Source organism: Alligator mississippiensis, chromosome 2 (assembly GCF_030867095.1).
Source record: "Alligator mississippiensis isolate rAllMis1 chromosome 2, rAllMis1, whole genome shotgun sequence".
Lineage (NCBI taxonomy): Eukaryota > Metazoa > Chordata > Crocodylia > Alligatoridae > Alligator > Alligator mississippiensis.
The window spans coordinates 100095968-100110279 of NC_081825.1; the positions used below are offsets into that span (position 1 = coordinate 100095968).

Below are 14312 nucleotides of genomic sequence, written 5' to 3' on the forward strand. Positions count from 1 at the left end.
GCTAAGAAGTTTCCTTCCTGTTCTAGTTGCTAGAACAAGAGCAGAAGTAAGCCTAATATTGTCAACAAAAGACTGAGATAGATAGATAGATAGATAGATAGATAGATAGATAGATAGATAGATAGATAGATAGATAGATAGATATAACAACTGAGAGATATCTAGAGAGAGAGAGAGAGAGAGATCTATTTATATCAGTCTTTTGTTGACTATACATACACACACACACACACTTTTGCAACAAAAGACTCAGTATGTGTATGTATACGTGTACGTGTATACTTTTTTCTCTACAAACTTTGCAGCAATGTATATAACTCTCCCTTCCCCACCTCCCCCACCCCAAGAGAATCTGAAAAGATTGAGGGGAAACAAATTTCTGAGTCAATTATAAAGATGCTAAAATACAACTTTGTAATGGAAGTCGGTTTCATCCTTAACTATGGAGCAACTGCTGCCTCTCTCTATTACATCAATGAACAATGGCTTTGATTTTCTGTTGAAGACATGCCTTCTGTAAGTTACATATTGTTTGGCATCAGGGATCCTTTGAACTTCTTAAGTATCTCTGTAATTTGTTCTCACTATTCTTCTAAGTCAAATGAATTATAAATGTTTAATCCAGGAGACCCTAACACACGAATTAGAGCCAGAGCTTGTATAGTACCTATTACGTTGTTTTTCAGAATTTTGCCAATAAATGTCAATCTGCAATTTGAATCTTTTTTCAGTTCTCACAGATTCTCTTTGTAATTGAGCTGGTGAAAAGGTCTCAAGCACTTGCTTTTCCAGTCATGATCTCTTCTAGCATGATGTACAGGTAATACTTTATTACCTTAACAAACACCTGCAGTGTCTACATGCAAATACATTGTCAATGTTGTCAGCCTAAGAGTTTCACGGATCCAACATCTAAGACACCAAGTGCATTGAGACAAAGTGATGATGGTAGTAAATATATGGGAACTGTGAACACAATTGTGTACACTGCGTGCAACTCCACCCTCCACCTAGTGGCAGCCTACTTCTGTTTTGTGTGGGTCACTCAGCTCACCAACTGACCTTTTTAAAATATTGATTTTTTTTCACACATGGATGGTGTTTCCTACTACAGATTAATGAATGTGTATAAAAAGACTATTACTGTGTGTCTGTTTTGGTATATTTTATAACTAAAAAGTATTAGTGCTCCAGGTTTTTGCCAGCTGGGAGACAAGTTAAAGGGAAACATTTTGAAAATCCAACAATAAATAACAACTTTATGACTCTAATCATGCAAATGGCTTTGGATGGGTGCCTCTTCATTAGTTTCTAGTAGGCACAGACATCTATCTGTGAAGGGTCATTTGTGAATCTCAGTGTTATACTCATAAGTTAGGAACAGAGGAAGAACCGTTGCGATCATTTCATCTGACATTCTGAGTCACAAAGATTGTAAGACTTCCCTGATGTAATTTCTGACTGAATTAGAATATATTTTTTAGAAAAAAGTAGAATCTTGATATTTAAAATTGCCACTGATAGAGAATCCAATACAATCCTTAGTAAGTTGTTCTAATGGTCAATTACCCCTCACTCTGTGTCATATTTCTATCTTGAATTTTTCTAGATTCAACTTACAGCTATTAGATCTTATTATATCTTTGCCTGCTAGGCTGAAAGCTGTCAAATTTTCATGCCCCATGTAAGTAGGTACTTATTGCCTGGGATCAAGTCATCCCTTAACATTCCCTTTAAGATAAACAGATTGAGCTCCTCAAATCTATCAATAAAAGACATGCTTTCAAATCTTTAATCATTCTTGTGACTTTTCTCAGAATGTTTTCTACCATGTCAACACAGCCTTCTTGAATTTTACACACCAGACTTAGCACAGTATTGCAGTAAGAGAGGTTATATAACCTCTCAAATTCTACTCTATTTCTGTTTATATATCCAAGATTTTGGGCTATAGGGGCACACTATGAGCTGATGTTTAGGTAGCTAGCTACCCACCATCATTCCCATGTCCTTCCCAGGGGAGAAGTCCCCCTGCCCCGCCACCCTCCCATCCTTTTTGCTCAATTTTGTTGTCCATGAGGCTGGATGCACAGTGTCCTGTCCTTCCATGGGCCAGATCCAGCTAGTGGGCACAATGTGGCACCCAGAGCATGCACGGTGGAGCCCCATCTGGCTGTGTGGGAGAGGACAGGGGGCAGCCCAGCCTTGCTCCAGCTGAACAGGGAAAAGGGGCTTGGCCTGCCCCCAGTCCGGCTCAGCAAGGGGTAGAGGAGGCATGACCCAGCTCCGCCACAGGGGAGGTGGCACTGCCCAGCCCTATGGGAGGAAAGGGGCATGGTCCACCCCTTCCTGGCCAGGCAGAGGGAAGGGGGCATGTCCTGAACCCATACAGAGAGATGGAAGCATGGCCTGGCCTGGAAACAACTGTGCAGGGGGCAGGGCATGGCCCAGTCCAGTGGGGAGGAGGCTCAGGCAAACCCCAGCCCAGCCATGGAGAGGGAAGAGGATGTGGTCCAACCCTCATCTGGCCATGCGGGGGAAGAGCCGTGGCCCAGTTCTGATGCACTGTGTGGGGCTTGGGATTTTGGCACCAGGGAGGGGTGGCAGAGAGAAAGCGGGGAGCTTGAGCTAGGGGGAAGAAGTAGTCCATGAGCAGGAGACCAACTGAATCCAGACAAGCTTGATACTAGGAAGGGGCAGGCTAAAAAGAACTTATCCTTTAGCCCAGCAAAGGGCTGTCAGTTTGGTGGTTCTGATTTATATTTATGAGTAAGGACTGAGTTTGCATTTTGAAAAAACAAACAGAAGAGCCCCCTGGGGGTAGGTCCAGGCTATGAAAAGACAACAGGCTTACTAACCTGCTTACACGCTCCCTCAGCCTTTGTGTCATCTGCAAGCTTTCATAGATTTCATAGATTTCATAGACATTAGGGCTGGAAGGGACCTCGGAAGATCATCGAATCCAGCCCCCTGCCCAAAGGGCAGGAAGTCAGCTGGGGTCATACGATCCCTGCAAGGTAAGCATCCAGTTTCATCTTGAAGGTGTTCAATTAAGGCACTTGAACCACCACCGGTGGCAGGCTGTTCCAGACCTTGGGGGCTCGGACAATAAAGAAATTCTTCCTTGTGTCCAGCCTGAAACAATCTTGAAGTAGTTTGTGACCATTCGACCTCATCATCCCTTGGGGCACTCTGGTGAACAAACGTTCCCCCAGATACTGGTGGTCACCCCTGATAAACTTGTAGGTGGCCATCAGATCATCCCTGAGCCTGCGCTTTTCCAGGCTAAAGAGCCCCAGGGCTCTCAGCCTGTCATCGTAGGGTCTGCTTCCCTGACCTCTGATCATGCGCGTGGCTCTTCTCTGGACTCTCTCAAGCTTCTCCACATCCTTTTTGAATTGTGGAGCCCAAAACTGGACACAGTACTCCAGCTGCGGCCTCACTAAGGGGGAGAATGACGTCCCGGGATTTGCTTGAGAAGCATCTATGGATGCAAGCCAGCGTTTTGGTCGCTTTACTAGCCGCAGCATCGCATTGCAGGCTCATGTTCATCTTGTGGTCAATGATGACCCCCAAGTCTCTTTCTTCCATAGTGCTAGCCAACATAGCACTGCCGAGCCTATAAGGATGCTGCGGGTTTTTTTTCCCAAGGTGGAGAACCTTGCATTTATTGGCATTGAACACCATCAGATTCTTGTCCGCCCACTTGCTGAGCCTGTCCAGGTCAGCCAGTGACTTTTTTTCAAATGTCTGCTTCCAGAATATTGATAGAAACATAAAACAGTGTAGGGCCAAAAACTGCTCCTTGCCAGCCCCACAGAAAAAATCCCATTCTGTAATGATTTCCCCATCATCTTTAGACCTATGGGCTAACCTGTGTTTAATCCATTTAATAATTATTTTTATCATAGTGGCCTATGCAGACTACCTTGTTATACTAAGTTGCATACTTCACAGAAGCCTAATTATGTGACATCAATAATATTATCTTTTTCAATCAAAATTGCAATCTCAACAAAAAGATATCAGTTTTCTAGGATCTATTTTCTGTTAACACAAATTCATATAGATTATATATCCTCTTTTAATTCTTTGTTTACTGAGTTTAACATCTGTTGTTTCATTGGTTTTCCAAGGAGATCTATGATATTATAGTAGGCCTATAATTAACCACATCACCACGTTTACCTTTTTAAAATATGACACCTCTTTGACTTCCTTCCAGTCTTCTGTAACTTCCCCGTGGTTCCAAGACTTATTCAGAATTAGTAGGAACAGTCCAGAGAGCTCCTTAGTCAACTTGGTCAAAACTCTTCCTTACAAATTATCTGAATCTGCTAATTTAAAAATGTCTAGCTCTTGTAATAGGGTTGGAGTGTTGTTGTAGCTGTGATGGACCAGGAGATGTATAAGAGGAAAGGATTTTTTTGTGCTATCTTTTTTTATTAGATCAGCTGTATAGTTGGGAGAGCTGTTGAGCAAGCTTTTAGGCTAGCTTTAGTCATTTACAACTTAACATCCACCTTACTGTGAGAATAAAAAGTCTATCATCATTTTACGATACAACTGCATTCTCTGACTTTTTCTCTAATACAGACCAGATGTATTTATCAAGGAAGTGCAGAAAAAAATGGATGATCACTGACAATTCTACCATTTTCTTCAAGTAATGGACCCAAACCATTTTTAAAGTATTTTTTCTTTCTAGTATACTTCAAATAATGCTTTTTTATTGTCTTTGCTAACCATATAATTCCCTTTGTATCTTTCTGATTCACTTACCCATTTCTACAATTTGGTGTCTTCAATTTGTTACATATATTATTGAAGTGCGGTTTTTTTTAATACCTGCTTTTCCTTTAAGCCAAGATTACTTTTAATCAGTGTATTCTTCTTTCTTAGTTGTGGGATTATTATATTTGTGAGGGCATCCAGTAAAATGTTCTTAAACAGTGACCAGTTATAAACCATATTTTTCTGTCTAAATTTGTTCTCCTAACTGACTTAGTATATCAGTTTTTACCTTTCTGAAATAGGTTCTTTTAAAGTATGTATATTACTAGTTTGGACTTAATTCTGTTTACCCATAACAAATGTAATCAAGTCGTGATCCTTTGTGCCTAAGCAACCACTAATTTTTAGTTTTGTGATCAATTCCTTTTTATCTGTCAAGATAAGGTCTAATATAAAATTCCCCTGTGTTGGATGCACCAATTTCTAACTCAAAAAGTGTTATCTATAATACTTAGAAAAAACAAAATGTTGTAGTATGAAGCAAATGTTGTAGTATAAAGCAAAGTTGTAGTATGCTGCAAATGTCACTCAGACTAAAATCCACGAGAAGACTATCCCTCCTCTGCACATTATAGGTGGGTCCTTAAGGAGCTGATCATCATATTCTCTAGTGTGATTTGGTGGTCTGTAGCAGACATCAACTAGTATCTCATTGTGAGACTTATCTGTTAAAACAGTGACCCATCAGCTTTTAAGATCATTTGTTTTTTAGACTTGGGAACAGGTAATGCCACTTTTTGACAGAATACAAATCCCGCTCCCCGCCCCCCCCCCATCCTTTTTGCCCATTTGATCCCTCCTAAAAAAGATATAAATGTTGCTCCTACCATTTCAGTTCTGCTAACAGTCCCCCAGTCTCCCTCCTTATTAGGAAAGCATCTGGTTTCTCTCTCACTGGAGAAAAAAAAATATGCATCGTGTCATAGGTGATGATGTATTGGCACCCACTTTCCCAAAATCTTAGACCTGCCCATGGAGGCAAGGGTTTCTGAGGGTGGTCTCTTTGGCTGGGCAGACTGCATAGCTGGGGTGGAGCTGTATGAGCCTTTGAAGGCAAGACCTGAGGAAGATGGTCTTGCATTGGAAAGCTTCTCCGAGTCCATCCCACCCTGGGGCCCCTCACCCTAAGATATCCAGGCCTATGAGACTGAAGTCGGTTCCTTATTCAGGGTTTCTTTTTTCAGAGGAAATCCTTACACAAGACAAGGTTGTTAGTCATGACCAGGCCAGGCTGAAGAGTTAGACTTGCCTGCGAAGTGTCTATTTACTGATTAAAAAAAAAAAGGTGCAATAACATCGTGGATCCAGCGCATCGCCCCGAACAAGGAGCTGAGACGGGCTGGGATGACGGGGTAAAAATCCTTTTCGGGTGGGTGCCATCACCGCTGTCCGTCCCCAGGAGTGAGCACACATCGCTGAGGGATTTCGGGCTCCCCAGCCTGTCTCATTCGTGGCTCGCGCGGGGCACGGGTTGGCTTTGGGAAAGGGACCCGGGACCCGGAATAAAGACCTGGGGAATAAAGAACCAGCTGCAGCCGCATTGCTGGCCTGAATCGCCGCTCTGGGGGTGGAGGGTGATGCCCCAGCGCCCAGCTGGGCGTCCCGGGGGTCCCTGGCACCGCGCTGCGCCCGCCCCGCCGTGGCCCCACCCCTGCCGCCGGCCCCGCCCTTGTTCCCATGGCGACAGCTCGGCGTCCCCGGGCGCGGCGCGGGGTGAGCGGGGCTTGCAGCCGCGCGGGGGGCCGGGGCCGGGGCCGGGGGCGGTGGGGGCCACGGGGCTGCCTCTCGGGCCCGCTCCTGGTTCTGCTGCCTGCACAGACCCGGCTGGGAGCAGCCAAATGCCCCCCCGCGCCGGAGCCTGCCTCAGCCCATCGCTGTCATTAGCTGCGTCCAGCCTCAGCCCTCCCCCCCACAGGTTTTCCTCTCCCTCTTTTTTGGAGGGGGTCCTCTTTGGTTTTGGGGGGTGCCGCCAAGCATTGGGGTGCACTTGGTCCTCGCACGGGTACGTGGGGCCTGCGTGAGCATCCGCGCTAGTGGGGTCGGATGCTGCGGTGACGACCGGGGCATCATGCTTTGCCAGCCCGGCGGCCCAGGACAGCTGTGGTTCAGTTCGCCTCGAGGGTGCAACTCTGCCTGCCTGCAAGCGTCACCTCTCTCTGTCAGTTCGTTAGTGATGGGAAACTCAGACGCTGGCCTTATTCCAAAAGCACCTTGATGCCCACCTTGTTGGGGTCAACTAACCCCAGCGGGCTTTCCTGCCCAAGTGCCTGGGGCTAGACGATCTGTAAGGCCTGATGATCTGTAAGGTCCCTTCCAGCCCCTAACAACTATGAAACTGTGAATTCTGACTTGATGGAGGTTTCAAATGTGCTTTATCGGTGTCTTTCCTGGCCCGCCGCAGAGATCCGTGGCCTTCTGCTCAGTCCACGCTTGGTCGGAGTCTCCGTCCCCCTGCAGCTGACGCCCGTTCTTTGATTTCTACAGCCACTCTTCTCACTGCCGAGCCTTAGAGCAACATCTGCAAAGGTACTTGGGCATTACAGGATCTGACCTCTGGGTATCTGCCACTGAATGCAATTCACAGTCTCAAGTTGATGCTTAGGTACCCCAGAAGGTACTTGGGGGAAATTAGGCTTCTACAGGCAGGGTTCTCAGAAACCAGTAAGATGGGTGAAGAGCTTCATGACCTTGCCCATAGGAAAGGCCAGAGAGAAGGGCAGGGCCTCAAAAGTAGTTAGGCATCTGTTTCTACTTGCGATTTCCAGCTGTGATCTCTGTCCTCTAGTTAGATGCTTAAGACAGGTCACCCATTCTTATGAAGCCCCTGGGAGACCTAACTCATTTGTGCCCAAAACCCCAGTGTTTCAGACCATGGACCATCATCGTGCCTGATGTTGAAGTGAGGGATTAACCCAAAGGCTCTCATATCCCATCTGAGTGCCTGATTCACCAGATTACAGACTCTTTCTCTTGCCTACTTTTTTTCTTTCTATCTGTTATATTCAATATAGTATAAAACAGAACAGCTTCAACAGGCAAGCTCTTCCCACCACCTGATAGCTTCATAGTTAGAGCACTCTCATGATGCAGGGGGATCTGGGTTAAAGTCCATGCTTGAAGTTGAATGGAGAGGGGAGTGAATCCTGGGCCTTCCACATTCCAGGAGAATGCTGCAACCACTTGACCTTTTACATGCCACACTGTAATAGGATGCGCAGCCTCCAAAAGTTTTATCTGTGGCAGGTTTTTATGCAGGACTTGATCTGGTAAGTATGCTCTGCAGGCTACCAGATTGGGACCTGTACTGATAAATAGAGGAACGCCTAGTTTAAGAATCCTATAAAAGTTTATACGTGAACAAGTATTTCAAGCTCCTTGGCAATATTAGGGCTTACACTATATGCACTAGGAGCCCCAGAGCTTTTCTGTCAGAAACATACATAGTGACTAGGTAGCACTTGAGTGAAAGTTGTGAGGATTTAAGTGGTGTTTTTGGATTCTTAAATTATTTTAAAGGTTAAGCCTTAGGCCCAAATCACCAAAAAAACAGGTATTTCTATACTAGGCAGGACCAAGGTCTACCTAGTTTAGTTTCTGGGTTGTTTCTGATGATGGCTAATACCAATCCTACTGTTTAATCATATGTTATATGACAAAAGCATTTCCCTTTATTATTTTTTAATTTCCTTGAATATTAATGTTTTCACTGATTTCTCTATGCTTAATATTGTTTAATTTGTAATGTGTACTTGAGTGTGTATTTAACATGTATGTCTTGCTGTATATGGATGGGATGCAGATTCAGCTGTAAGGTCTGTCAGGGACAAATGGGAATTTTGCCACTAAATTTAGTGGGCTTTAGCATGTAATCCATCTTCCGCTGAAACAGTGGAAAGACCCCCATCAGTTTTTTAGAGGCCAAATTGTGCTGTTAGCAAACATGGTATTCTTTAGACCTTCAGAAGAAATTGTCAGTCATTTAAATCTCTAGCAAGATCAGAGATTTATTACAATAATATTACAAATTCTTCATGAAAATTACTACAATGACTTTCTTGGTTGTGTAATCTTCATAATTTTTTTTGTATAGGTCTAATTTGTATGTAAAGTTTATTATAATGGTTTAGCAGTAAGAAACCACTACAAATTCTATAAAACTGTCAACACAAAAAACAGAAGTCAAATGGAACAAAACCACTAAAATTAAACAAAAACTAACCCAAACTGAATGTATCTAGTAGTCTGAAGCTGTTTAGGTATAAGCCATGATGCATAATAATCATTAACTGTGTAATAAGTGATGAGAAGGATTGCTTTTAAAGTCCTAGTTTGTCTCTGGTTTTAGATGGTCCCAAAGCTAAATCAGGGATTCCAGATTGAACTCTGTCTTAGAAAAACTCCTTTCTTTTCTGCTCCCAGAGACATATCATGCTTTATATAAATTAGCTATGTGGTCCTTTTTTATTGTTTTTTATGACTTTGTGACCTGAGGTCTTCGTATGAAAAGGTATCAAAATATACTGTGCATTAGTTTGGTTATATAATGTTTAGCTTTCAGTAGTGCTAAAACCCCAGGAATAGCTCAATAATGAAGTGCCTTATTATAATAGTGTGCCATTCTCAGTAACGGGATAAAATGTGCTCTTCAGAAACTGCCGTGCAGTTTTTGTATGGTTTTGTTTGAAAGCAACAATGAAATGTATTCGCTTTTCAGAAAGCCTGTTTTAAATAGATCATGCACAGCTTTTGATACAACTCAGTACAGAACAGGGTGGTATCGCTCAGTTGTTTCTTATACCTATCACAAAATAAATTATATTTGTTAAATTTAACAAATAGCTAACTTTTCCCCCCTTTTAAAAATCTTGTTTTCCCATCCTTATTAAAAGTTTGTGCCTTGAGGCCTGCCAGCAGGGCTTGCAATACCTACATTAAACCAAATTTAAAAGTAAGGGTGCTCCTGCTGCTAACGTCGTCAGATCACAGACATGCAAAATGAAGGAAGTGGCAGCTGAAACTTTAATGGTGGGAAGAGCTGACTGAATACTTGGGGGGGAAACAAAGTAGCTCTATGTGACAAAAAAGTCCTATTAGCATTGATGTACTTCAGAATGACAAGCCAGTCTGTTCTATATAATGAGGGGAGGGGGTCTTTTCAGTTTTGTTTTGCATAAGTAAAATCCTTTGTTCATATACCTTTACTTAAGGTTATTAATTTAAATTATTGTTGCTGTTATTTATCATTTTGTAGGTTAATACAAAGCCTTTTGTTTCACTAGATTTCACACTAGGTGTTTTATTATAGCTGCAGTATCCCTATTCATTTAATAAGATGCTATTCATATTTGAGGTTCCAGATAATTGGGGGAAAAAATCACTCCAGATCTGACTTTGAACTCAGATATATCAGGTGCCCTTCAAATATATTGGGAGTATCCCAGTACAGGGATGTAAAACCAATGTAAAATGATCAGAATCAGTCCCAAAGCTGTAACTTTCAAATATCCCTTCCTTTAAGACCTATGCACATTTATAAAGTGCACAAGTCTTTGCAGAATTGTGGCCTAATTTTGCCCACAATGTAGCAAAACAAAAACAGACAGTAGATGAAGAAAGACAAAAGAATGGGTCTGAAAGATAATGATTTTACATTATATGCATGTAATTCTTTTTTTAGTTCAAAATGAGTATATTGCCTCCTGTGATGCTCCAAAGCCCAAAGAGTCATCCCAGCTTCCTAGAGAAGATGGTTTGCTGTTCATCAAAACTTGCAAGGTATGTGAGTATTTATCTTTCTTCAAAGACATTTTTGGTGTAAGTAGCCTCAGTCATGAATCTTAGAGAAAAATTGTAGTTTGGTTTGGTTGTTGGTTTTTTTTTTGGTGGGGGGGAATATATAAAAACTTAAAGTTTAAAGACATGGAAAGTTAAAAATGGCAATAGGAAATCCACTTGTCTTTTTAGAAACAGATAAAATCTTAAATGATCTTGTCATTTAAATTATATTAGAATATTATTCTGATATCATTGTATTATATTTGTGTATCATACCATACAAAAAAATAAAAATAAAACACACAAACACAAATAACTACAACCACATAATTTTTTAAGTCATCATAATTTCATAGGCTGTGAATTGGGAGGATATATTAATCAAGGTCAGAGATAAAGAGCATGTTAAGATGGCTTGGAAGGGTTCTGGCAGGGGAGAAGACAAGTTCTGGGGAACTGTGGTGGGGTGTTACTGGAGAAAGGAACTGTAGTGAAGACAGGAATGATCAAGGGGAATGGTAACAAAAGAATCTTATTAAGGTCTAAAGCAAGTGGGAGAGTCACAGGAGTCTAGGCTACATTGTAAATGATCCACCTCCCCCCTATGCTCCTGAGTCAGCCACACTTGAACTAAGTGGAGAGGCTGCCCCATTGCATGGTCAGAGGCTGGAAAGCTCTATATGAGCTACTGAAACACTTAAACTTTGAAACATTTCACTAGCCTCTATCTACCCAGTTCAGATCTGGTTGAAGTTGGGTTGTACAGGCTGAGCTAGGTAAAGAGGCTGCCTCAAGTGCAAGAGAACATGGTTGAACCCAGAAATAGATTTAAGGAGGACTAAAGGGAGGGAGACAGAAGCAAAAAAGTGAAAGAAGGCACCAATGCTTTTGAGCCAGGTCTAATAAGAAGATGCTGAAGCAAAAACAATGCCAAAGAAACCTGGTGGTACCAACCTCTTTTGCCTCAGCATACTTCAGATGGTTTGAAAGCTTTCTTGATATTTTAAACAATATCTTGAATTTTCATTGAGGGCCGTTAATAATTTTACTGGATATTTTTCAAATATGGAGTTAAAATATTTAGTAACTCCATAATACTGAGAAATCTCAACTCTGAGTTAACAGTGGAGGGGTAACACAAAATTAGATAAATTTTAAATTGTAGGCATAGCCCTTTATCCTTCGTGTGACTTGTTTTATTGTATGATACACAGACCTGGTTTGTCGGTCTTGTAGTTTACATGACTAAAGAAACTTTCAGGAGAAATAATTAGATAATTTTGCCTTATCAATCTATATAGCAAACACTTGTATAAAAAAGAAGTGTAAAATGCTAGCAGGTATGTAATGGTCATCAATAAGAAGACTGCAAAATTATCTTGGACATAATAAAGAGATCAGTTTTAAATTGACCAGAGACTATCTTACAGGGAAAGAATTTCATTAAATAATCTGTTTATTAAATGTGGGGACTCATTATGCCAATAATGGAGAATTAGAGCTGAAGCTAATTGGTAAAACAAGTGACAACCTCTGGAACAAAAGTGAAAGTGCCTGTTGCCAAATGCTTTTTCCAGCACTATTTCACTATTATGATACAAGTGAAAATTCTAAGTAAGTGCATAAGATACTTATATGTGCTGTTCTGTGACTGTTTCTAAAACAACCTCCATTTTACATTAATGCATTTTATTGATAATAGTTTATAGTAGGAGTTTTACTCTTTTTCTTTTTGCTGTAATTTAATTTTTCTTGTTGCTTTTTGGAGCATAAATTAATATAGTCTATCTGTCTTTTCTTTCTTCCTGGTGCACTAGTATTTTTGATGGTATCAAGACGGGTCTGAAAGAAGTCTTTATTAATTTCAGTAGAATGATTTTTTTTTAGGATAGATGGCTGTCTTTAATACAGTAAAAGGTATTGTAGGTCTTACTTAAGCAGTAATTGATATACAAGTTGTCTGTTCTTGTTTTAGTCCCTGGTGGTAGTTGATTGTTAGTTGAAGTCTGTAGGGTGCTCCCCATAATATCAGCATATTATTAAACCAAGTGGACATAAGTGCCCTTCTAAATTGTAATTTTGTGACTCAACTCTTTTTATACTCTTTTGTGTGGTGTTAATGTATTCTCAAGAAAGCAAAGAAGGGGCAACAAATCCATTCATCTGACCAAGGATTACATTTACATCGCAATGTAAATTAAACTGTAATTACAATTTTGCTACTTCGTGTTTTCTATTTTATTTTTCTTCATACCTAAAGTTAGAAGTTAGGAGGTTGGGGAAGGGGGCGGAAGAGAGAGTTTTTTTTATCAGACCTGAGGTGCAGAAGTCTTTTTTATATAGTATACAGTGTGTGTCTATTATGTGTTATCTAAGTATGTCCCTATGTACTTTAAAACAACTTGCTTTTCAAGTACATATTTTTTATATGTACTTAGATAAACACATTACATCTTGCAGGGTTTTTATTTAATATAATTGCCATAGTATCTCCCTTTATTTAGACTGTCTTAGTTTGAGTTGGAGATTTGTCATTTGGATTATACTTGATTATCTTCTCTCTTTCCTATGCACTTTTAAGTTATCAGCACCATGTTCAATATACATTTTCTTTCCATCTACCAGCATATTTTTAGCTTCATAGTTCACTAGTTTAAATGTGCAAAATGCAGAAATTCTTAGATCTGTAGTTCAAACAGCAGGTGCTAATCATGACATTAATGTAAATACCTGGTATATCCCTAAACATGTCCACTATTGTACTATTTTGAATTTAATATGATACATTTTCTAAACAGATTGCTGTAACACTTTTTCATATCTCATATTTACCCAAAACTAACAGTCTTCAAATTTAAGATGACCCCCTGATAATTAGATCCTATACATGCAAAACTAGAAATCTCTTATAATTTTCCATGTCTAGAATCTCATTATTGGAGGGTTGTCTTAAATTCACCCTCACCACCACCTCTGCTAAAGTGAGGAAAGCAGAGGCAGGGGGACAACCAATGGGGAAAGCAGCAGTGGGAGGGTAGGCAGCCTCAGCCTGCCCCTTGCCCCTTGCCCCCTGGTCCAGTGCAGGGCAACACCCTGGCAGTTGCCCCCCTGCCATCTGTCCTCCTTGCCACTTGCCCCCTGGTGTCTGCTTTCCTGATCATTTGCATCCCCCTACCACAACCTGGTGCCTGCCACCCCAGGCACTTGCCCCCACACCATATAATCTCCCCTTTATTCCCCTCACCTACACTGCACAATCTCCCCCACACTCTCCCCCTGGCATTACGCAGTTTCACCTCAACTCGTCCCCTGTACACACACACACAAACACACACACACACCAGTCTGTTTTAGGCCAGAGCCAGAGCCCATGTTGAGTGGGGTAAAAAAACCTTGTCATGGATTTGAGTAAATATGGTAAATGACATTCATGGACTGTCTTTTGTCTCATAGAGCAGTAAGCAACACAGCCAAATACTGCACAGATGTAATATGTGCAATATGTGTATAATACCTCTTCAAGAAAAACTAGAGTAAAATAATTTACATGCAATACTAACACGGACTTTTTTATTTTTGTGTCTTTATACAATTTAAATGTTTGTTTAATTATTTTAACAGAATAAAAATGAGTTCACATTATATTTCTAAAAGTAATAGTCTCTAATATGATGTTCTCAGGTGCAGTTGGAATTCTTTTTACTATCAGTGTACACTGCCCTTGGAAAATTGAGCATCTTTTG

The 14312-nt window shown here is 41.1% G+C and overlaps 1 protein-coding gene across 6 annotated transcripts in view; it reads left to right on the plus strand.

The window, feature by feature from the left end:
* TTC29 (tetratricopeptide repeat domain 29) overlaps positions 1-14312 on the plus strand; it is a 364566-nt gene that overhangs the window by 140286 nt on the left and 209968 nt on the right. For 5 of the 6 annotated variants that reach the window (XM_059722003.1, XM_059721998.1, XM_059721999.1 and 2 more), the window contains one exon: positions 10472-10569. In XM_059722003.1, coding sequence (XP_059577986.1) covers positions 10472-10569 — 98 coding nt within the window. Of the gene's footprint in view, positions 1-6826; positions 7321-10471; positions 10570-14312 lie in introns of those variants that run through there. The other variant, XM_059722002.1, reaches the window with a different exon arrangement.